At 38.2% G+C, this 22661-nt stretch overlaps 2 protein-coding genes across 9 annotated transcripts in view; both read left to right on the plus strand.

Moving 5' to 3' along the window:
- Nucleotides 1-439: 439 nt before the first annotated feature.
- Nucleotides 440-14976, plus strand: LOC145659728 (CD48 antigen-like). 5 transcript variants are annotated; one of them, XM_081722791.1, is made up of 7 exons: nt 440-1013; nt 8180-8321; nt 8860-9009; nt 9934-9994; nt 12569-12865; nt 13144-13410; nt 13523-14880. In XM_081722791.1, the coding sequence occupies exons 3-7, from the start codon at nt 9001-9003 to the stop codon at nt 13612-13614; spliced, it is 726 nt and encodes a 241-aa protein (XP_081578917.1). In that variant the 5' UTR covers nt 440-1013; nt 8180-8321; nt 8860-9000; the 3' UTR covers nt 13615-14880. The 5 variants fall into 5 exon arrangements, with proteins under 5 accessions (XP_081578917.1, XP_081578916.1, XP_081578915.1 ...); XM_081722790.1 differs by lacking the exons at nt 440-1013; nt 8180-8321; nt 8860-9009 and adding exons at nt 9030-9423; nt 14898-14976 and having other exon boundaries at nt 9947-9994; nt 13523-13628; XM_081722789.1 differs by lacking the exons at nt 440-1013; nt 8180-8321; nt 8860-9009 and adding an exon at nt 9031-9423 and having other exon boundaries at nt 9947-9994.
- A 3-nt stretch (nt 14977-14979) lies between these two features.
- Nucleotides 14980-22661, plus strand: part of LOC118241679 (uncharacterized) — a 33709-nt gene continuing 26027 nt past the window's right edge. Inside the window, exons 1-6 of one of the 4 annotated variants that reach the window (XM_035528003.2) lie at nt 15180-15529; nt 15649-15727; nt 19792-20079; nt 20536-20784; nt 20892-21007; nt 21606-21981. In XM_035528003.2, coding sequence (XP_035383896.2) covers nt 15482-15529; nt 15649-15727; nt 19792-20079; nt 20536-20784; nt 20892-20989 — 762 coding nt within the window. In that variant the 5' untranslated portion in view covers nt 15180-15481 and the 3' untranslated portion in view covers nt 20990-21007; nt 21606-21981. Of the gene's footprint in view, nt 15014-15179; nt 15530-15634; nt 15728-16614; nt 16978-19791; nt 20080-20535; nt 20785-20891; nt 21008-21605; nt 21982-22661 lie in introns of those variants that run through there. The other 3 variants (XM_035528004.2, XM_081722788.1, XM_081722787.1) reach the window with 3 other exon arrangements.

Below are 22661 nucleotides of genomic sequence, written 5' to 3' on the forward strand. Positions count from 1 at the left end.
CGTAATATGGCTACATAAAAAGAAGGTAGAGGAGTACAAAACAGGAAGACAGAAAGACAATATCACCCTCGTGCATGTTCTAATGTTCTAATAAAACTGTGGGGTAAAAAAAAAACTATCACAACATTGTATGTAGAGAGAGAGAGAAAGAGAGAAAATTGAAATTGAAAATTGAAATAATGTTTGCTATGGCTTCCTCCCTATGATGCAGGATCTGTAAAATGGTCTCATATAGTCTCAATTTGAACAGCACATGCTCTACCACATACTGGTGTGGTAGAGGTTCTGTGAGAAGCAGAATGTTGGCTTTAAATGTTTTAGACCTTCTCTGGAGTGAACAGATACTACTGACTTGAAACTAGCATGATCTCTGGGTTTTGTTATTTGTTGTACTTCACTAAAATTATTTCTAGGAAATAATTTATTAAATGTACATAATGGTCTCCATTCAACAATTCCTCAGTGGGGAATGTTGCTGTTAGTGACCCATAATAAGACTGTTCACTTCTCCCTTGTTTGCTGTTCATAATCACACATGAAGCACATACACGGGAGGAAAGTACCTCTCAACCACTCAAATGATTTTTGTGATTCTTAGCAGATTCGACATGGATAAACATGTTGTTTATTTGTGCTTCATCATACCTGTAAAACCTAAACGTTGAGATTTATTTTTATTTGTTTATTTTTTCTTTCTTGTTCATTAATATTCCACTGTTCACTGAAAGTTCTGATCTTTTTTTGTGTATTTCATTCCACCAGAAAATAAAGCTGTATTTATTAAAATGTGTAAAACACTATATGCAATACTATTGGCAAATAATTAAATGAATTACACTGACAGAGAATGACTCTATGCAGAGGTATGTTAACACCAATACCATGACCCTATTGGTCTAGGTTGTATAGTTTCACCATTTTCTCAGTTTGAAAGAGGAAGTAGCCTATACTCTATTTTACAGCAATGGTACTGCAACAGATTATTGTTCTCTCTGTTTTGGTCTCAGTTGTAGGTAAAGAGTCCTCTAATCTTTCTCAGTAGTATTTCTTGCTGTCACTTTAATGAAGTATTGAAATGTATGACTATATATATATATAATTCTATGGAGTTAAATACAATGATAGGACCTAGTAGTGTACAGAATTAAACATTTCTGCTCTAGTTTCTAGTTTTCTGTATTCTGGAGACTATAGGGGAAATAGTTCATACTCAGCATGGCGACAACAGTCATGCAAATACTTTTGTCTTTTTGTTTAGTTTTCAGTTGCATGTAATGAGTTTAATGTGTCACTTTATTGACATATTTAACTGTATGATATTCAATAATCTATCATTTTGTTTGGCTAGTTCAAAGTTGTATGATCAGTATGATCTGTCGTGTTAGATAAAACAATATGATCCATCATGTTATACAGTGTTGCCTGTTGTGTTAAAAGCATCCAATGCTATCTGAATGTTGAGGTCTGTTCCCAGCAATGATACCAACACTTAATAGTAAATATTTATCAAATACAATTTTGTTCAACGTAGCAAGAATAGCATGCTATGAAAGTAAAAACTCCACTGTCTTGAAAAATGGACTTTAGAATATACCCAATGGAAATTCCCCTTTCAATTTCAATGTTTTAAGAGTTAGTGTATTATCTTAGTAGGTAGATAAATGTGATGCAACTGTCACAGAACGCTCACCTCCCGCGAGTCACGTGGTTTGGTCCGCCACGTGAAATGGGAAGATCTTTCGTTTGTGGCCACGCCTGCACCTTTTCTCGTCTTTATGTATATAAACCCTTGTCTTTGTGTGCAGAGTATTGGTCATTGTACTCGTAGATGTTAATGTAGCATGTTAATGTTAAATGTATCGTGTTTGTTTAATGTTGACCGTGTTGTATACATGTTTATCGTTTGTAATACGTAGTGCCACTCTTGTCTTTTGTTTTGTGTAATTAAATGTTCGTCCATGCCAAGAGAGTCTGTGCGTCCTGCTCCACGCCCTGCGGCACTCGGGCCACCACGTTACAGCAATTACATATATGTTAAAATAATGAAGATTTAATAATAAAGTCTGTTTTTAATAAGAATTACTATTGAATATTCCACATTTCTGAAAGTGCTTGGAATTAAAATAACTCACAATATACAAGATAATCTATAATGATTGTCAAAGCTGTTTTCAAGAAAACAGAAAATTGTCACTAAAACATTGTTAAGATACATGAAATTAGCCAGCACATATAAGGGATTTGGCATATAAATTCAATGGGGCTGGTGCTCAATTATGTCTAAACATCTGAAGGTGCACAGGAGAAGTGTGTGTTCCATTGGCATTTTCCAGAGAGTGCTGAGAGAGAGAGCATCCATCTAACTTGGGACTGTTGAGCTGGCATTCTAAGAGGTAGGGTCAGTCCTTTATCCAACTGCTGGAATGACTCTGTGAAGAGCATCCTTTCCTAGAAATAGTCTGATGGCTCTGAGAGAGAAAGACGGCTTTCCTATGAAATCATTCTGGTGGCTCTGAGCGATGAAGGCCTATGAAGGTGAGAGGACCAGCATTCTTGGACTGAGGGATCGGATCTTTGGAGCTGGAACTGACAGAGAGCCCTAGCCTTTCAAGGGCAGGCCTTAGTAGTTTGGATTCGTTACTGGCAGCACAACTCTGGAACTCTGGTCCCAATCAGCCCACGCAGACAAGTTTGCACGATATAAGCAAATTCCAACAAATGCATACTAATGATAAAAAAACTAGTAAACTAATAAGAAAAGAGACATTAAAGTTTCTGTAGGACATAGAAATTGTCACGGAATGCTCACCTCCCCCGAGGCACGTGGTTTGGCCAGCCACGTGCAGTAGGAGGACCTTTGTTTGTGGCCACGCCTGCACACACCTGCACTTGGTTTGTTTGTGTGTATGTAAACCCACGTCAGGGGATGCAGCGTCGTTGGTCATTGTTACCGTAACGTGTCAGTGTGGTGTGTAAATGTTCAACGATGATGTTAAACGTATACGTGTTTATTATTCGTATTTAATGTCGATCGTTTCTCGTTTGTATTTATCGTGTGTGATTCTTGTGAGTGCCGTTAGTGTTCTATGTTAAATGTTAATAAATGTATGTCCCAGACGTTGGAGTCTGTGCGCCCTGCCCCTCGCCCTGTGGCACTCGGACCACCGCACGTTATAGGAATACATAGGCTCCACTATGAATCATCTAAACAAAAAAAGCATATATTTACTACCAATCTCTACCTCCTGGTCTTAGAATGAATTTGGTAAAACAAACCCTGGGAGGGGTAGCGCCATTGGATAGTCATTACTTTTTAATCATAATCATTACTTTTTAATTACTTTAATTAATTACTTTAATTCCTCATTTCTAGAAGTTACAAATGACTAACTTTAATATATTGTCTAATTGGTTCATATAGGATTCCTAGTGAACACAACTAGCAGGGAGTAACAATTAATTTACAATAAGTATGAGGTAAGGAGCATGCAAATGAAGTGATCTGTGTAGATAAGTCAAATTAATAAGGAACAAGTAATAAACAGAATAAAACAATAGATATCAAATAATACGAGCAAACATCACAATTTAGAGATTACACTGTGTGCACAATTATTAGGCAAGTTGTATTTTTGAGGATTCGTTTTATTATTGAACAACTACAGTGCTTTCGGTCAATCCAAAATGTTAATAAACTTTTAATGAATATTTAAGAAAGTAAAAGTGAGGTTTTGGCTTTCTTAGGAGAATATTTATGTGTGCATAATTATCGCACAACTATTAGTGTGCAGAATTATTATGCAACTAAATGAAAAACAAAAATTTTCCCATCACACTTGTTTATTTTCATCTGTTAAAGCGAGAATAATAAACAAACAACTTAATTTACAAATAAACATTTCTGACATTAAAAAAACCTTCTTTTCAATAACAGTCATAAGTCTTCATTCATGGAGTCTGTCAGTTTCTTAATCTGTTGACAATCAACTTTTTATGCATATCTTCCTGGACACTGTTCAAAGCGTTTTCCTTCACCATAAATCTCCCATTTATGAAGGGCCCACAAGTTCTCAATAGGGTTTAGGTCAGGTGAGAAAGGGGGCCATGTCATTATTCTTTCATCTTTAAGACCTTTACTGGCTAGCCATGCAGTGGAGTACTTTGATGCATGCGATGGAGCATTGTCCTACATAAAGATCATGGTCTTCTTGAAAGAGGCTTGAAGAACTGGCACTAGCAGTAAGAACTGACAGTAGGTTTGGGAGTTGATTTTTGAGTCCATCTTCAACCCAAAAAGGTCCAACTAGCTCATCTTATATAATGCCAGCCTATAGCAGTACCCCACCTCCACCTTGCTGGCATCTCAGTCAAAGTGGAGCTCTGTGCCCATGACTGATCCAGCCACAGGCCCATCCATCTGGTCTGTCAAGAGCCTCATCAGTCCATAAAACCTTTGAAAAATCTGTCTTCCGATATTTCTTGGCCCAGTCTTTACGTTTCACTTTACATGTCTTGTTCATTGGTGGTTGGGTTTCAGCCCTCCTTACCTTGGCCATGTCTCTCAGTACTAAACACCTTGTACTTCTGGGCACTCAAGGTAGGTTGCAGTTCCGGAATATGATAGCACTGGAGGATAATGGGTTCCTGGTCACTTCACATTTGATTCTTCTCAAATCTTTGTCTTTTTTTCCTCAACATTTTTCTTGTGAACCTGTTGACTATTTGCAACAAAATGTTTGATGGTTCTGTGATCACGCCCCATTATCTTAGCAATTTTAAAAGTGCTGCATCCCTCTGAAAGACTTTTTCAAATTTTTGGATTTTCAGGGTCAGTTAAATCTCTTTTTTTGGCCCATTTTGCCTGAGGAAAAGAAGCTGCCTGACAATTATGCACATCTTGATATAGGGTGTTGATCTCTTTAGGCCACACCCTCCCTCATTACACAAATACACATCACCTGATTTGCTTAAATCCAATATGCATTCAAGTTTATATAGCCTGGAGTTGGAAAATATGCATAAAAATGATGATATGGTCAAAATACTCTCTTTTCTAATAATTGTGCAAATAGTGTATATTAAAAATAACCATAAATTACTGGCTAATTATCATTTGACATCATAGTAGATGGCAAGTCATTACTTTGTGAATCTGTGGGAAGAGAAAAGTTGCTGGTATGGATTTGAATCTGATTAAATTCTTGGTCACAGTTAAAGTATAACCAGGCTGGTAAGAACCTTTCGCCCTCCCATCCATGGGTTTATGACACCTAAGGAAAAGGGGTTGAGGGCCAGGATGCCAGGCCATCTTGATAGCTAGGCTATTTATGGCTTTGTTGCTCAACATCAAAGCAACAGCATGGTCCTGGGTCTAGTTTGTCGCTTGGGGTGGCAGAGAGCCCCGCTTTTACCAAAGTTTCATCAGAGGAATAACTTGTAGTCTACCTAAACTACAGCCCGTAGGAGCACAGGACAGATGGTGCACCCGTTAGAGCACAGGGTGTGAAGAGAGGTGCATCCACTGTGGCACAGGATGTGCTTGCAGCATCAGCCACTGACATGCTAGGTGCTGGAGGCATGCCTACCACCCTAGTGGACATGTAGGATAGTGCACCTGTAGGAGCAAAGGGCATGCTGGGAGGTGTGTCCTCTGTGGTACTGGATGCACAGGGAGCAACACCTTCTGATGAGCCAGGTACTGGTGGCGTGTCCATGGCCCCGCTGGACAGGACTGGAAGAACATCTGCCCTTGAGTTGCCAGAACCAGAAGCCAGATGAAAGCCCATCATGGAGGTGCAGAATGTGAGGCAATCCTTCTCATGGGCTTCATATGTGCCCTCCACTTGTTCAGTGTCCACACCTGGAACACAAGAGAGGGAGTTAGCAGTATGAAGACCAAAGCTTCTATCAGGGCCCACTTGACCACTCAATTCCAAGGGGAACTGATCAGACCAAGGTGGGCCCAGCATTGGAGCCCCAGCACCCCCCCCCCTTCCCAAAGAAATTCCAGGGGGGTCTCCCTCCTCTGGGTTGAAGGCAAACCGAGCCTTGAGTAGGGAGGCATTGGGAGGTTCTAGCTCTGCAGCAAGGTCAGGCTGGTTCTTCTACCATTTCTTCTTGTTGGGCTGACAGGGAGTCTCAGAGTGCTTTCCCAGGGACCCCTTTTACATTTACATTAACATTTATGGCATTTAGCAGACACTCTTAAAAAGTGACTTATATTTTACTCATAGAATACATCCTAACCAGTACAGTAGGTTAGAGTCCAGTATACCAATGAACTAGAATACTGTAGAAATACAGGCATCAATGCTGATTCCTAGAAGTACAAAATACATACATTCTATCTCAGACAATGATAAGTGCAATAAAATACTAGAGTTTGTTAGTCAACATCAGTGTGTAACGCGAGGAGGCAGAGCAGGATGCAGGGTTGAGTTCCGTGAAACAGAAACATACGTTTATTCAAAAACATAACAAAGACGACATAGCTCACAGTCTAACATAAGGTTAAACACTGACCACATCCACGACTAGACAAGAGACTTATATACGTTCACGATAATGACACAGAATAAGGATCAGGTGAGATACATGATAGGGCACACACATGAAGACTTCTGGGAGGAGGGGCTGTATCGTGACACAGTGTAATAAATAATATCCTACAATAAGTACTAGTTTCAGTTAGTCAACATAGGAACAGGGTCAGTGGTCATTTAAATATTCCACAAATAGATGGGTCTTCAGTCTGCATTTGAAAACTGCAAGGGACTCTGCTGTCCGGACAGCAAGCGGAAATTCATTCCACCATCTAGGAGTCAGGACAGAGAAGTCTCAATGCTTGTCTTCCATGAGATTTAAAGCATGGTATTTCAAGCTGAGCCATACTTAAGGTTCAAAGTACTAGAGGTACTGATCAGACTTTGACCACTGACATCATGTATGGTACGGTTGGCTTTGTAAGCAAGCACCAAGGTTTTATGTCTGCAGCAGGGAGCAGATGTGGCCACATGCACATATATATCACACACAGGGAGACCTTGGGGGGAGGGGCCGTAATGTGATAGAGACATTACCCTCAGACAGAAGACTCAGGGCCATAAAGGCCAGCACTACCAGACACAATTCTACTTGCTAATACTTTGATTTGTGTCTAAAAGTAGATGGCCAGTACTTTTATCTTCAGGCTGTACTGCCACACTGACTATTGTACATTTGAAATCGATAGCATTTGGTTCTAGATTCATTCATGTGTTCATTTGCATAATCGTTTTCACTATGATCCAGCTATGAATTCTGCTTCTTATAATCATAAAATCAACTTTATCATTAAAAAAGATTATCATGTTTGAGGCCTAAACATTCATACTGAGCATACATTGATTTAAGTCTCCATGTATTCAAATTTGTCTTCCATTACTTTTTGACCACAATAAAGAAACAAACAAACAAAAAACAATAACTATGATAAGTAACAAGCAGATTGATCAAGATAATCCATCAGATGTGGCTTGTTTAAATGCAAAGTTGAATGAAAAGAAGATAAATCCAAATCAATATTTGGTGTGTCCCGACTTTGCCTTCAAAACAACATTAGTTCTTCTAGGTACACTTGCACACAGTTTTTGAAGGAACTTGGCAGGGAGGTTGTTACAAACAGAACTAGGGTAGATCATCACTTCCAGGACTCCTTGTTGTTCTTTACACTAAAGATAGTTCTTAATGACATTGGCTGTATGTTTGGGGACATTGCCCTGCTGCAGCCAAGTTTGACACCTCCCTGATGGTATTGCATAAGGGATAATTATCAGTCTGTGTTTCTCAGCATTGAAGACACCATTAATATTGACCAAATCCTCAATTCCATTTGCTGAAATGCAACCCCAAATTTGCAAGAAACCTCCACCATGATTCACTGTTGCCTGCAGATGCTCATTATTGTACTGCTCTCCAGCCCATCAGCAAAAAAGCTGACATCTGTTATAGCATTTAGCTGACACTTCTATCCAAAGCAGCTTATAATTATGTAAGAATACAGCTTGAGAATTAAGGGTCTTGCTCAGGGGCCCCAACAGTGGCAATTTGGCCATGAACTGGCAACTATTCAATTACAAGTCAATCATCTTAACCACTGAGCTACCACTGCCCTCAGCTTGACTTTCTTTCTATGTCAAAGGTGTGGATTTTTAGCCGCAATTCTTCTATGAAGACCACTTCTGGCCAGACTTCTTCAAACAATAGATGGGTGTACCTTGGTTCCCATTGGTTTCGGCCAGTTCTGAGCTAATGGCACTGCTGGAGATCGTCTGATTTCAAAGGTAAGTGATATAAGTTTCCTTGGTCAACCACTGCGTCTACGGTCCTCAATGTTGCTCATTTCTTTGTGTTTCTTCAAAGAGCTCGTACAGCACATCTTGAAACCCCAATTTGCTTTGAAATCTTTGCCTGGGAGAGACCTTGCTGATGTAACATAACTACATTGTGTCTTGTTGCTGTGCTCAGTCTTGCCATGGTGTATTAACCTGTGTGTAATGTGGAGCGATCACGATGCGGATGCATATGCTGAGATATGTGAGATTATTAAGGGCAAATCCACAGTCAGAGTCGTTAGTCAAAGAGCCAACTCAGAGAATCCAGAAATACATAGCAAACAAAAAAAAGGCTACAATGCCTCGATCATCATCCCCAGATTTGCATTATTACCACCTGTTTTCAATTCTACTCAGTGTATTTATGTGCCTTCTAAATGATGCAGTCTATTCAAAGTACTGCCATGGTTCATTGCCTTGCACATTGAGCATTTGTTCTGATGCCTGTTACTTATAGTGTTTTGGCCCTGTCCTCTCTTCACTACAGTTTTTGGATCTGTACATTGTACTTCTCCTGGTGTTCTTGCTTTTCTGGTTTTGATACCTGCCTGTGTTCTGACTACATTTTGGATTGGAAAGCCAAAGTCTTATCGCATCTGCAAATGCCTGCCTGTTTCTGACTTGTTACATGATCAAGGTCAGTTTGTATCAAAATTGGACTCATATATGCAGGCAGATCCGCAGCTGAAATAGTGTTTCTGGAAAACAAAGTATTAAAGATCATCACCACCATCTAACTTAAAATGTCATTGTACTCTCAAATTTCATCTGTACTGTACATTCATGATATTTTTATCATGCTTGTAAAGACTTAAACATGACATTAAATTTGGTATTTCATTATTTTTACTGTGCATTACATTACATGAATCTTGAAATGTAAACATTTTAAATATGGAAATGAGGCACTTTGGGGAGGCACCCCATTGTTATTCAGAGCCAAACTGACAGAAGTTTATAAACCTCAAGAAAGGAAATTTGCTCACACCCAGTGCAATGGCGATTGTAGCAAAGCTGATTTTCATTCTCTGCAGTTTGGCCTCAATAACAGGTAGAGTCCTTTAAACGACATCTGTCTATGTATACGTCTTATGATATAAATAGTGATGTGTGACTAGCTGAGCTTCTGTCCTTATATTATGAATAGGATAAACCACTGTGTCATACAGAATTACAGGTCATGTTAAGAGTATGCAACGCCATCCTGCTGAATAGATCTTTCCACATAATTGATAAACTGTTTGATATGAAATGATTACTGAACTTGACTTTGTATCAAAATGGTTCAATGCGTCCTACCATACTATGACTGTAGTACAACCATGTATGTACATCAGGAACATGCCTGTCACATATCTATATATTATGTGTACATATGATTTGATATGCTTTTCATGTTTTATATTTTAACAAAATAGTTGTATTCCTAAATGAGTCATCTTTTGCCTTAAGGAATGACTTAGTAAAACAAGTAAAGTTTGGGGTGACTGAAATTTTGTGTAAATTGGATTGTCAATCTGTTCCTTTAAAGCGTCTTCATAAACAAAGGGCATTTTGTCAGTTATTTCTTGCAGAAAATAATCTAAAGTGTATTCCAGAATTCCAAAGTATGCAGGACAAATGTGAGTAAGGGTTGTTTGTTTTTACTTCTGTCCCATATATGTTTTCTAATACTGAGATCAAGAGACTGGTGTAATGAAGGCACACACACACACAAGGGAGAGTATCCAATGCAAGAGGTTTTATCTAGTATTCGGGGGCAGGTAGGACTCATAGGTCAGGCAGTAGATGAGGTCTGTAGCACAGGCAGGATTCAGAAACCAGGCAGACAAACACGTACATGGGAGCCTCGGTATGCAACATGAGAATGGCAATACTTCGCAAAGAGTGTGTGAGGGAGGAGGGCTTAAATAGGGAGGTAGTAATAGAGAAAATAATCATCAGGTGTGTAACTAGTACTCTGGCGAACCGGATCGGAGATGCCGGTGGGAAGAGGTAGGAATGGCAGTGCTGGAATGAACATGGTTCCTGGTAAGGCCAAGTCAAAAGTTTGGCTTTTAGCCTTTACCTTGATCAATAACAGATTATAGGTTATGCGGTCACCTAGGTACTTTTATAGCAGTAGCTGTTCTTGCAATTTAGGGCAATTGCTTGTTTCACAGACTTGTGATCTGAAATCATTTGTCCAGTACTCATAAGTGCCATTTTGGTACAATTATTCAGTATTTATTGATGTTTGTCTCTGGTGCTAGAATGCTTGCACTAAACACACAATATATAGCTAATTAAATATAGAATAAGAGACAGGTTTAAACCATAGATAAATGGCAAACCTGTTTTCAAGTTATACCATAAACATTTGACTGGCATTTTGTCATTATGGGGATGTTTGCTAAAACTGCACTACCTGGGAGACCTATGAGCTCAGATTTTAAACTATACTATAAGGAAAAGCATAACAGTCTTACATATACATATACTAATAAATATAAATAAATATAAATTATTTTCAAACTATATAAATTAATATAGTTCCTAAAATGCTTAGTAAGATTTTAGCAAAATATTTTTTTGTTTTTTTAGTTTGTTTGTTTTTTTAAATAAAACTCATGGACAGTATTGACATCTATTGCAGTGACAGAGAATGGAAACCTTTTGCTTTGAGGTGATGTGGGTCTACATTTATTTTTACTCTACCGGAACCTCGCAGTCTGCAAAAAAAAAAAAAAAAACACTGCTTGAAAAGATGATTCATGTGAAAGTGCAACTAAAAATGCCTGTGCATGAAACTGTTCCATACTGACTGCAACCACAAACAGCCAAAGCACAGCGCCAAAAATCCACATCTTCCTTCCACAGTATTGTATCTCACATCCACAAAAACCTAATTGCAAGAAAATTTGTTCTACCTCAATTAACTGCTAAGTGCACCTCCAGTTTTAAACACATTTTTGAATGATTTGTTCTTGTATGTGAATGATGTGTACTTGTATTTTATTTGGGGGGTTTATAATATGTATTTGGATGATGGAGATTCATTTTCATTCATGTGCTTCATTTCCTGATTCACCATGGTCTTGTCCAGTAAAATGAACGATTTTGAGTATATACATGAAATTAATCAGGAGGTACACAGTATTTTCCACTAGGTGTCAGACATCTCCAAGGTGCTCAAAAACCTCTCCAAATGCACACAAAGTCATCAGTGTGCAATACTTTTTTGCTAAACATTACAACCATGTTTAACAACTTACTAAATACAATATTAGCTTCATTATAGCTTCATGGTTAAGGGATAAAAATATTAGCTTCATTGATATTAGGCTAAAAGGTTATGCTGGGGAAAATACTGTTATTCTGTAAATGCTGTAATACTGTAAAGAAATAGTATGCTTTCTCATTTATACTTGCAATTTGTAGCAGGATTATGAATTTTTCCAGCAGTGTATGGAAATATCCAGTGATTTGCGATGCAAAAAATCATAGCTAGTCCATCCTGGAAGCCGCTGAATTGTCTCTCAGCTTCCAGCTCATAACTACACCCAAACAACTCCACATAAACCTCAGCTAAAATAAGCCACTTTCTTTCCATGATATCCAAAATTATTAGCAATCAAATTATTCACTAAAAACAATATTCATGCTTTGCCTCTCTCATCACCCTGCACACTCCGTATGCAGCAGACTTGTACTCGTCCATGTTCCCGCTGATGATTGCTGCATTGTAGGCAGCAGTGCAAGAGTTCAGAGTCTTGCAGATGTTGCAGCACCTCAACTATAAACTCCCTCCCTCAATCATCTTCTGCTCTTTGTTATGTCCATCTAATTCTGTTGCTGTTTAGTGTACCTTTTACAGTTGTTGTTTTATCTTCTGTGTTTAGTATTTTGCTATTTTTATGATGTCTTTTCTGATTTTTTTTTTTTCATCTATATATGATTCTTGATTTGATCCGTAAAGCAACCTTAAGCTTGGGAAAAGAGCTATGTAATTAAAAGGTTTCTGTTGTTAAAAACAGAAGGCAAAATAACATTTTGAAATTTTATGAGGGTTACCGAAGATGGAAAAATTTTTAAAAAGCATTTTTTACAAAATGTATATAACAATTCACTTACGTAAATTAAAAAAAATGTAATTACATTTTTTTTTTTACAAGTCTTCAGAACATTAATGGATTATATTTCCTCTTTCTCTACAGTGTCCAATCATGAGTTTAAGGAGGTTGGCAGTTCTGTTCAGCTGCACATAAAAGGCAGTATAAAACCATTCAAAACCCTGAAATGGATACATGGAAAATATTTTGTATTGACATATGATCAAAAATTGAATAAGGTAGAACCAGGCCGTGCTTATAACGGTAGGGTGAAGCTTGATAAGGACACCTACAGTCTGACGCTGAAAAGCCTACAGAAGAATGACAGTGGAGTCTATATAGCAAGATCAATTGATGAAGAAGGGGAAAACCCTATTGTTCAGTACAAACTCTCTGTATTAGGTAAGTCTTTCAGTATAGTAATCAGTGGAAAAAATGCATTCCTGAATCAACAGTATTTTTGTCAATTAATAATGTATATTTTTCTGCATATGTGTTTTGATGTGCTTACATTTAAAATCATATTTACAAGAGGATGTTGCAATAATGAACAAAATTCAAACCTTAAAATGACAGGACAGCAGTTATATGATCTCTGTAACTGTGTGTTTTGTTGGTGATGAGCTTTCAGTGTATATGATCCAGCAGTGCAATCATGGTTGTGTGTGTGTCTTCCCCAGATCCAGTGGAGAGTCCAATCCTTACTCCTGTCCCTCACCAGCTAAGCAGTGACCCCTGTAATGTGACTCTCACTTGTAGTGGTCACAACCTCACAATCCGCTCTAACTGCTCTAATGATGTCTGTGAGGAGAAGAAAATAGAATCACCAGGAGGCATCATCCTATCCATGTATGTCAGTGGAAGCACTATAATCTGTAACCACAGCAACCCAGTCAGCTGGAAAAAAAGTGCAATTAAAGAGATTAAAGAAATCTGTTTTTCTATAGGTACAGATAAATGTCTACAAACCCAAACACACACAAACATGCATACAATTCTTTAATCTTATTGTACTCATACATTTTTCCACTCCAACATACACATTTTGTTCTCTATTAGGACCTACCAACCAACTGCTCTATATTGTAATAGCACTGAGCTGTGTGGCACTTATCCTCCTTCTGACTGTTATTGGTTGTCATACAACTTAGGAGGAAGAAAACAGGTATCACCTTCAGTTTTTTCCAGTACACAATTTCATGGAGAAAGAAACCCATTCTGCATAATGAAGCAAATAATGCAAGATTGATTGCTTGAAGAGATGATTTGGTTAAATAATATTAGACACAGACTTTTAAATACCATTTCTGTATTTACAGGAGTGTATTTACAAGAGTAAATTTCAAATACTGACTAATTTACTAATAAATAATGTTTATTATATTGAGAAATCACATTTAGTATTATAAGTCTCTTAAAATAGTGAAATTTGTTTCTCTACAAAAAGAATTTCAGAATATTTGGTTGATTAAAATTGTAATAGAATAGAATTTTAACAACTGTATTTACGAAATAGTACAAATAAACTACAATCATGATGTAAAAAAAAAAGTAATCATGCAACTTGTAATTGATATGCATAATTGTATTAAGTGTTCTGCTAAGGGTTGAAAGATGATTTTGAGCTGGTTTTAAAACTGGTAATAGAAGCTATATAACAAATATTACAGAGTAATGAGTTCCAAATATTTGTACCATCCAAGTAAAAGGCTGTTTCCCACATTTCTTGAGTCTGTGGAGTAAGCAAGCACTCTGTAATAATGATCATAAAGCTCAATCCAAACTTGCATTCAGCAATGTATAAACCTGCAAGTTGTCTATTTGCACTAAGTACACTAAGTGCAAATAGCATCAAACACAGCTTGGCTTAAAAAATATCTTTTCAAGCAGAGCTTTCACAGTCACTGTCACTCTTCACTATCCTTTTTCTCCTCAAACACATTGAGCTGCCTCATATGCTTCCATATTATATCTAATAGTTTTGTGAATTAATTAAGTTGTGATTCGGTTTGTCTGTATTTCTCACTCATAATGACCTCATCACTATACTAGTGCAATAGAGAATCTAGAGTGCAGTAGAGAAGTCGGGGCTTTTACTCAAGTGTGATGGGGGGCTTTGTAAGCCATCATAGTCCTCCCACTGTTGCAGGAAGGAAGTATGTGCGTTTTTTCAAGAATCTGCACCAACAGAGTCTGAAGGCCATTTGAAAACATGAACAAGAAAATGTTTTCAATTCCTGGCATTTAAAAATATTACAGACACATTGAAAAAAAAAAATTTGCATAAGCTCAAAGATTCCCTAGAGCATTGTAGCAGAAGTATATTGTTCAACAGTGACATGAACTAAGATCATACAAGCCCAAACTAAAAGAAATCCCATTATTTTATAATCACATTACATTAATTTTACGTTTGTTTTATTTCTGCTGCAAGCCCTGTGACTCAGAGGTAATATAATTAATATGACAACATAAAGAAGGTGTAGGAGCACAAAGCAGGAAGAAAGAAAGAGGAAGAGGTCACCACATGCATGTTCCACCAAAACCTGGGTAAAAAACAACAACTGTAACAACGTGTGTGTGTGTGTGAGAGAGAGAGAGAGAGAGAGAGAGAGAGAGAGAGAGAGAGAGAGAGAGAGAGAGAGAGAGAGAGAGAGAGAGAGTGAGTGAGTGAGTGAGTGAGTGAGTGAGTGAGTGAGTGAGTGAGTGAGAGAGAGAGAGAGAGAGAAGCAATTTTACTTCTGCTATGGCATCCTCCCTGTATTGCAGTTTCTGGGGAAAAATGGCCTCATAGTCTCAAATAATATTTGCTCTTATTTTGTGAATTATTTCTCACTTCTTCTGCTTGATTTGTGTTAGAAATATGTGGTGAATTGACTACTATAGTATATTAGGTGAATTACTATTGAAGTTCTACCTACCTGGTAGAGGTTCTGTGAGAAGCAGAATGTTGGCTTTAAATATTTCAGACATTTTTATTTGTTGCCTGACAATCATATTGCAAAACTGGTATTTTATATGTCGACTGTCCATAAATGGAAAACGAATACATTCCTGACACAAGAGGTATGCATCAGCAAAAGTCTTTCTCAGAAATACTGCATTAAATGTACCTAATTGTCTCCAGTGAACAACTCTTCAGTGGAGCCTGTTACTGTCCCATAATCACCATTTTCTTTCAACAGTTTGAAAGAGGAAGTAACAGTTTAACAATGATGGTAGTGCAACGGATCCTCGTTCTCTCTGTTTTTGTCTCATTTGCAGGTAGAGTCCTCTAAACTTAAATATATATAGTGAATAATTTCAGACTTTTATAGGTTCCATACAAAGGTGTTATCTAGTGGTCTATAGAATGAAACAGTTTTCTTGTAGTTTTTAGTTTTTCATAGTTTCAGTTTTATTGCGGAAATCGTTGTAATACTGAGTATGAACTATTGTAATACAAATAATTCTGTCTCTTTGGAGCTTTAAATTGTTACTTTATTGAAGTATTTAACTGTATTACATACTAAAATCTATCATTTGTTCTGGCTAGCCACGGTTCATAGTTGTGAAGCTTGAACCGTGTGATTTATCATGTTTTACAGTATTCTCTGTTGTGTTAAAAGCATACAATACTATTTGAATATTGGGGTCTGTCCCTATCAATGATAAAATATTTAATAATAAGTGATTAACTGAATAATTAATTAAACTTTGGTTCATTAAAGCATTGCATGCTATAAAAGTAAAAATACTTTTGGAAAATGGACTTTAGAATATACCATATGGATAGTTCTCTTTCAATTTGCTAAGCAAATTTCTAAAATTTTATGGGTTAGTGTATGATCTTAGTAGGCAGGTAAATGTGATAAAACTACATAGGGATTTGGCATATAAGTTCAATAGAAATAGGGTTATACGTTTTAGTTGTGTCTCGGGTCATTATCCCAAGACTAGTGGTAGAAGTCTGAAGTATGCACTTACAAGTATAGCCATTGATGTATTTCAAGGCAAGTAAAGTTTTTTTTATAGCACTTGTCATTCACAGAGGCAATTCAACGTACTTTACACAGACATAGATAAATGAAATAATAAAGCTTATTACATCCCAAGATCAACAGAGGAAGGCCAAAAGGTACATAAAATAATTGGTTTAAGTAGAAAGGAAAATGAAGGGAAATTAAGGGAAAGGGAATTAAAATTTGTGACCAAACTTCGAGTTGCCTTTGGGAGTGTGAACACCTAATTTTCATTTGGAGAAAGGAGGATTGGAAGGAAGGGTAAAAGATGAGGGTCGTCAGTAAATGCAGTTTGGTTCTTTGTGTCAGCTGTTGAGATTCCTACTGCAAAAGTCTTTCTAGGAAATACTGCATTAAATGTACCTAATTGTCTCCAGTGAACAACTCTTCAGTGGAGCCTTTTACTGTCCCATAATCACCATTTTTTTCACCAGTTTGAAAGAGGAAGTAACAGTTTAACAACGATGGCAGTGCAACGGATTCTCGTTCTCTCTGTTTTTGTCTCATTTGCAGGTTCAATACAAAGGTGTTATCTAGTGGTCTACAGAATGAAACAGTTTTCTTATAGTTTCTAGTTTTTTATAGTCTCGGCTTTAACTCGCAGTGAAATGGTGGAGAGTGCTCTGTCCAAACTGAGGAAAAGAAAACAGGGGTGCATAGAGAAATATAGATATTCTCTATATGTGAAATATATATATGCAAAGATAAATATATATATTCTATGTATGTACAAAATATATTAACATTGTATGTACAATATATGTATATTATGATTATATACACAATGTACAATGTATATGGTTGTGTATATATGTACACAATCTACAGAATGTACAGATCCAGTTCGTATAATAACATATCTACAGTTGTTGTGTAACAAGGTAATTGAATATAAATATATATATACAGATATACAGTTATGTTACATGGTGGTGGTGGTCCCCACAGTTTATCAGTTTCCCTGATTCAGGGCCCGAATGGCCTGTGGGAAGAAGCTCCTCTTCAGCCTCTCTGTCTTGGTCTTCAGGGAGCGAAAGCACCTCCCTGACCTCAACAGAGAGAAGAGCCTGTTGTTGGGATGGGTGGGGTCCTTCACAATCCTCCTGGCCTTGGTCTGGCACCGCTTGTAGTAGATGGTCTGCAGGTCAGGAAGTTCCGTGTGAGTGATGTGCTCTGCTGAACGCACTACCCTTTGGAGTGCTTGTCTGTCCTGCTTGGTGCTATTTCCAAACCAGACTGTGAAATAGTTCATACTCACAACACAGCCACAAGGGGGGACAAAGCGACTGGGACAGGCAATGGGATGGACAGACACAGGGACAGGTACAAAACTACACAAAGGACAATTAGAGTCCAGGTAAGCCAGCAGGAGCCCCGGGCTGTCCCCCAGTCATCAGCTGGGCAGAAGTCCAACCTGGCTGTGGGGAATCGGCCCTCGCCGATTTCGGGGACAGTAATTTTTGATGCCCTGTTTCAGGAGGCGCACCAGCTGCTATGCTCGTCTCTGGGGTTGGCGCTGGTCTCGTTGCCTTCTTGCCTCTACGAGGCTTCGGTACAGGCGCAAGAGTTCCGGGGCTGTGTGCCCTAGTGAAGGGAGTTTCCTCCTCGGACGAGGTCGCCCCAAGATGTGTTGTGAGATGACTTTCTTGCACCTAATCGATACCTCCTGGGCGGTATCTTAGGTGCCGGAGGCTTGTCGTTCTTTGAGACGGCAGACTGAACGTCATTGTCAGTGGGAGGGTCCCCATAGAGGACCTCCTCCACCTCCATTGGTGGATCCTGCACATAGTCGGACTCCAATTTTGACCGCAGACTGATGTCACTACACTCCCCTCTATTTCCATAGTCCGCGTAACCCTCGTAGCTGTCCATGTTGAGGTCGTAGGACCCAGCGGAGTCCACCTCCGAGTGCCGATCCTCGTAGTCCGGCTGGAGTCTGTGGGACTCCAGAGTCTGACCCTGGACCATACTCAGGGCCCTCAAGTCGTCCAGTGGCCTCCTCCCCTGTTGTGGGAGTGTGGAGTGAGGCCAGGATGACTGAAGGTCTCTCGGGGTAGTAGGAACCTGCGGAGTCTGACTCCAAGTACCGGACCTCGTTGTACCAGTCAGGGAAGTCCGTATGACTCTGCGGAGTCTGTACCTGGACCGCAATCAGGGCTCCACTAAAATCCTCCAGTGGCCTCCTCCCCTGTTGTGCGAGTGTGGAGCGTGCCTATGAGTACAGAGGGCTTCCCTGCGAGGGCTGTGGGAGAGTGTTTACGCCCTTTCTTACCCTCTTCCTTTTTTTGTTTTTCTTCCCAGGCATCCTCCAGTGGTTGATGTTTCTTTAACCAGAGGGGGTTTAGCAGGATGCGGGGACGAGTCACGTAGAACAGAAACATACGTTTATTCGCGCAGAGAACAAAGACTACAGAGCACTTAAGCTACCGTAACATCAAACACCGACAACAGACAACAGGACAATAGATGTTTATGTGCATATGTTAATGAGAAACACAATTACAAACAGGTGGCACATGAGGTGGGGTGTGGCCACACGGACAAACATACAAACACATGGGGAGACATTTGGGGGGAGGGGCCATACCGTGACAGTTGTATGTTTTTTAGGAATTAATTTTCTATCTATATAACTGAAATTTCATATTTTATTGACTTGTTTCACTTGTTAATGTAGACTGTCTGTAGCACCTTTATGATATTCCTTCCTTTGACTTTAAACTGTGAGGTTAGTGAGTCTACTCATATACTACGCAGACACATTAGAATGAAGTAAATGATCACATGTTTCCTCTGTCTGTAATCATGTGAATGTTAACTAAACCCTCACATACTAGATTACCGTGTTTATCTGGCTTTTGTCATTTATTTGGAAAGGTGATATGTTTATGAATATAGAAAAAGTGCAATGCTTTGAAGTTTTCAATTATAGGTGAAATTGCTGCAAACCACTGTATGTAAATTCAGCTGGCTTGTGTTTCTGCAATATTCTGCATATTGACAACTGAGAATTATTTGTTTGTTTAGGGTGGTGTTATTGAGGGTAAAAGATACGGTAGTGCTTTTACAAATATTTGTCTAAATATTTATAAATATATTTTAAATTGAATTTGCTCTCTTTTACTATTCCTCTTCATGCCATTAATCTACAGTATCTTTATAAACTCAGTGAGACATATAGAGCATGTTAAAAGTGATGCAGACCTACAAATAATTTTGCACCTTAGCGGGTGGCTCATTGTACCTGCAGGTTTGAATGTGTATTAATACTTGTCCTAATGCTACTTTTAAACCAAACTAAATGCCTTGTGTTTGCTTTCTCTACAGTGTCCAAAGATGAGTTTAAGGAGGTTGGAAGTTCATTTCAACTGGATATGCCAAAAAAATTAAATTGCACAAAGCTTACATGGATGTTTAATTCCAAATTTATGTTGAAATGTAAATCTGGGGAAGTAGTGCACTTTCGTGCTTATAATGGCAGAGTGGAGTTTAATAAGACCACCTTCAGTCTGACATTGAAGAACTTAACTAAGAATGATGCTGGAAACTATACAGTAAAAGATGATGATGACGAGGGGGAAAACATTATTGTTGTGCACACACTCACTGTGTTGGGTAAGTCTTGGTGTATGGTACTCACTGGAAACACATTCCTGAATCAACAGCATTTTTATCAATTAAAATGGCATTTTTCTCCAATTGTGAATTTACACCAGAGTACAAGGACATTAAGAATTTGAGTAATGTGCCATAAAATACATGATTTAAAATGTCACTAGAAATTAACTAAAATGTAAACAGTTATGCATGTCTAATGATGCAGTATAGGTTGGTAACAAATTAGATTGTGATTATAACTGTAAGCATTATGTGGTATCACCCTGAAGCTGTGCAGAACACCAATGCTACCTGAACCAACACATAGAGCAAGACTGTTTATGGGCCTTTGACAGATCCACTAGCTGATAATTGTCTATTTCACTATTATATACTATAATCATCTGGCATTCAGTTTGTGTAACATGCACTTCATACTTGTGACTTTGATATTTTTGTGTTTTTTGTACCCAGATCCTGTAGTGGCTCCGAAGCTTGATTTTCTTCCTCAGCAAAACAAAGGCACCTGTAATGTGACCTGTGAAAGTCAGGGTCTCTCGGTCTCCACTAGCTGTTATAATGAAATCTGCGAGGCGAAAAATAAGACGTCATCAGACCTCAACCTTTCCCTGCATGGAAATGGCACAACTGTCAGCTGTACTGTCCGCATCAAAGCCATCTCAAAGCACACTACTCAGAACGTTACCTTCTGTTTTCATAAAGGTTCACACATGCACTTGCACACAAACTCACTGCATGCCACGATAAAGATGTTTTTAGATTATTCGTTCTATATGTGTAACAGAATCCCTACCAATTTCTGTCTACAGGGAAGAGCAACAACTCCAGTGCAAAAGGCAGACATTCTGGGCAAAGCTGTGCAGTGGTAGTATTCACTGTACTGCTTGTCTTGGTTACTGTGTCATGAAACTGAAGCAGAAAACAGGTTATCTATTCATATATTTAACTAAATGTATAAGTGTGGATTCTGAACCTTTCAGTAATTGTGTTATTGGAAATGCTCATTTTAGGACAAAGATTTTAATGACATAAATAGAAATAAACAATTCACTTGAATTCTATTTACAAGCATCTGATTGTGAAACAATACTAGTACTTTTAACTGTTATTTTCACATAGCATCTCTGACACAAAGTACTACTGTTCCACAGCATACCTTTGTGATTTTCTAGGTTTCATAAACCTTATCATAAACCCTAAAACGATATCATAACCCTAAACCTTGAAATCTGAATAAACCGGCTTGGACATGTCATAGGTTTACATTAATATAGCACTGATAACATGACTCACCATGGAATTTCAGATAATTGTATCCAAGTATGTAGATTATGAATATAGAAAAAAGTAAGGTGGCAGTATTGTTAAGTGCAAGATCTATGGCACAGGTGTTGTAAAGGCTTATAAAAAGTAGTGTATAAATTAGTCATTTAATATTTAGCAGACCCATGGCCTAAACTCATGTTCAGCAGGTCCTATGTTATGCTCTTCTTCCAAATTTCCTTTTGCTCTTCTTGTTTCAGGTGCAGGTGACAAGTGACGTTTGCAGTTAAAAAGCCATTGCAAGTATCGCCATCTGGTGGTAGGGACACTGATGTCAAAATACTCAAAAGGCTGAAAGTGCTTGGCCAGTTAGGAAGAACCAAATGTGTCAATAAACCATTTTATCTGTGGCCAATGCTGCACTGGATTTTACTTCCCTGTAATTGATGTTACTACCTTTTTGTTTTTTGTTATTCCCCTGCAACCAGTTAATTCAGCAGCTTATCATGTCTGGTGATATATTTATAAGATGTTTGTGTTACGACAACTGTGTTAATAGTCAATATGGCCTAATATAGTAAATGTTTGTCAGAGGCAGCTGTTATAAATAAACTAAAAATATTTATATTATCTTAATTGTTGTCAAGACATGTCTTGAAGCAGGTTATTTGAGCGTTTGTGCAATTATGTACATTAGCAGCACTTAAAGGTCATAAGAAAAAAACTGCAGCACCAACGGACATGAATTGTCCTGTTGGTTGTGTAATACTTGTGCAACATTACAACCCTGTCTAAAAGACTCAGTACTCAGTACATCTTTACTCAGTACATCACTGTTGCGACCTCACCCCTGTAAAAATCTGAAGACGTTTCTAGGTGTCACGGTTTGTCCCTCCTAGCTTTCATGTTCCATGGTTTCCCTGTCTTATTTTGTTTTGCTTCCATTCTGTACTTTCATTTTCTCCACCCCTCATTTGGTTTTCCACACCTGTTCCTCATTTCTAGTCTTGTTAACGTAGTGTATGTAAAATCCTGTCTTGTGCCCTGTATCTTGGCTGTTCATTACATGTATGTTTGGATGTTTTTAAAAGCCAATATCCATCTGTATGTATGTATGTATGTATATAAGTAGGTTCTTTGGATGTTTTTGGAAGCCCGTATCTGTATGTAAGTTTGTACTCTGTGCCTTTGTGTTTCATTCTAGTTGCTGTTTGTGTTTTAGTTGTTAGTGTACCCTAGCCATTGTTCTTATCATGTATCCCCGTACTCTCCGTATTGGTTCAATGACCCTGGACTACTCCAACGACTACGACTCT

The sequence above is a fragment of the Electrophorus electricus genome, chromosome 11 (genome assembly GCF_041902795.1).
Source record: "Electrophorus electricus isolate QZ-2024a chromosome 11, ASM4190279v1, whole genome shotgun sequence".
Classification (NCBI taxonomy): Eukaryota; Metazoa; Chordata; class Actinopteri; order Gymnotiformes; family Gymnotidae; genus Electrophorus; species Electrophorus electricus.